Genomic DNA, 1,043 nt, shown 5'->3' on the forward strand with positions numbered 1-1,043 from the left:
CCAGCGCTTTCCGCTTGTTTGCATCACACGTGCATATGCCTGCAGACAAAAACTCAATATATTTCTGCGCGACAACTACAAATATTTTAAGTAACCTGTAAACACGATGGTAATTCCAAAAACTCTGCATTGCATTTGTCTTTTTTTACAGTAAGTGCACCAACAAACACACACGTACACATTGTAGTATATAAAGTGCTAAGAAAATACATCAAATTTCCCTTTTACTCATGGGTTTTACTTCTGGGTTTACTCCTGTGTAAAACCATTGAAGAGGGCGAAAGCGTCATTTTCCCCTCAAAGAGCCCTTTGCATTTGCAATATAAATATTACACAAGGCTGGGCTTATTACATGCCATAAGCTCTGCAGGTCGCTGCAGAGAAGTTAGTCTAATCCACTGCGTATCCTTAGCCCCACAAAAAGACATGTGTTCGCTTGAGCAGCCTGTATCGCCTTCTCGCTGTGGTCTGTTTTAATTGCACTGACAGCAGAAACAGGCGGATAATAGTTAAGCGGTATCATTTTCTTTGTTTTAAGGGAGCTCCCACAAAATCAAAAGCGTCAAACCGACCCCAGAGGCTGGCCGGGCTGGACATAGCCCAGGCGTTTCTCCTTGGGAAGGAAGGCAGCGCACGGTCAGAGGCTGAAGCCACTTACAGTTTTGTCATTGGGTTGCTGCTGCTGAAGTTGCTTCATCATAATGCTCCTTTTTTTGTCCTTGCACCGCTTGTTTTGAAACCATACCCTGATGACCCTCGGGCTGAGGCCAGTCATTTCTACCAGTTGCTCTTTCATGAGGGCGTCAGGTCTGGGGTTGGCAGCGTAGCAGGTCCTCAAGGTGTGAAGCTGTTTTTCATTAAGGACGGTCCGGACTCGGGTGGTCTTCTCGGGCTGCTTGTGGACGTGGGGTCGCAGAGCTGGCTGTCTGGCAGAGATAGGTTCTGCTGTAAGGGAAGGGGAAGGGAGGAACAGGATCCCCATGAGTAGGAAGCAGGGGGTCTGCGGAGGCTATGAATCTAAGCTGGTGGGACAGGGGGAGGCG

The 1,043-nt window shown here is 48.0% G+C and overlaps 1 protein-coding gene across 1 annotated transcript in view; it reads right to left on the bottom strand.

Moving 5' to 3' along the window:
- ISL1 (ISL LIM homeobox 1) overlaps window positions 1-982 on the bottom strand; it is a 4,564-nt gene extending 3,582 nt beyond the window's left edge. Inside the window, exon 1 of the mRNA XM_009586784.1 lies at window positions 659-982. Within this exon, the coding sequence (XP_009585079.1) occupies window positions 659-982 (324 nt within the window). The remainder of the gene's footprint in view (window positions 1-658) is intronic.
- Window positions 983-1,043: the final 61 nt, after the last annotated feature.

The sequence above is a fragment of the Fulmarus glacialis genome, unplaced genomic scaffold (genome assembly GCF_000690835.1).
Source record: "Fulmarus glacialis isolate BGI_N327 unplaced genomic scaffold, ASM69083v1 scaffold43911, whole genome shotgun sequence".
In the NCBI taxonomy this organism is placed as follows: Eukaryota; Metazoa; Chordata; class Aves; order Procellariiformes; family Procellariidae; genus Fulmarus; species Fulmarus glacialis.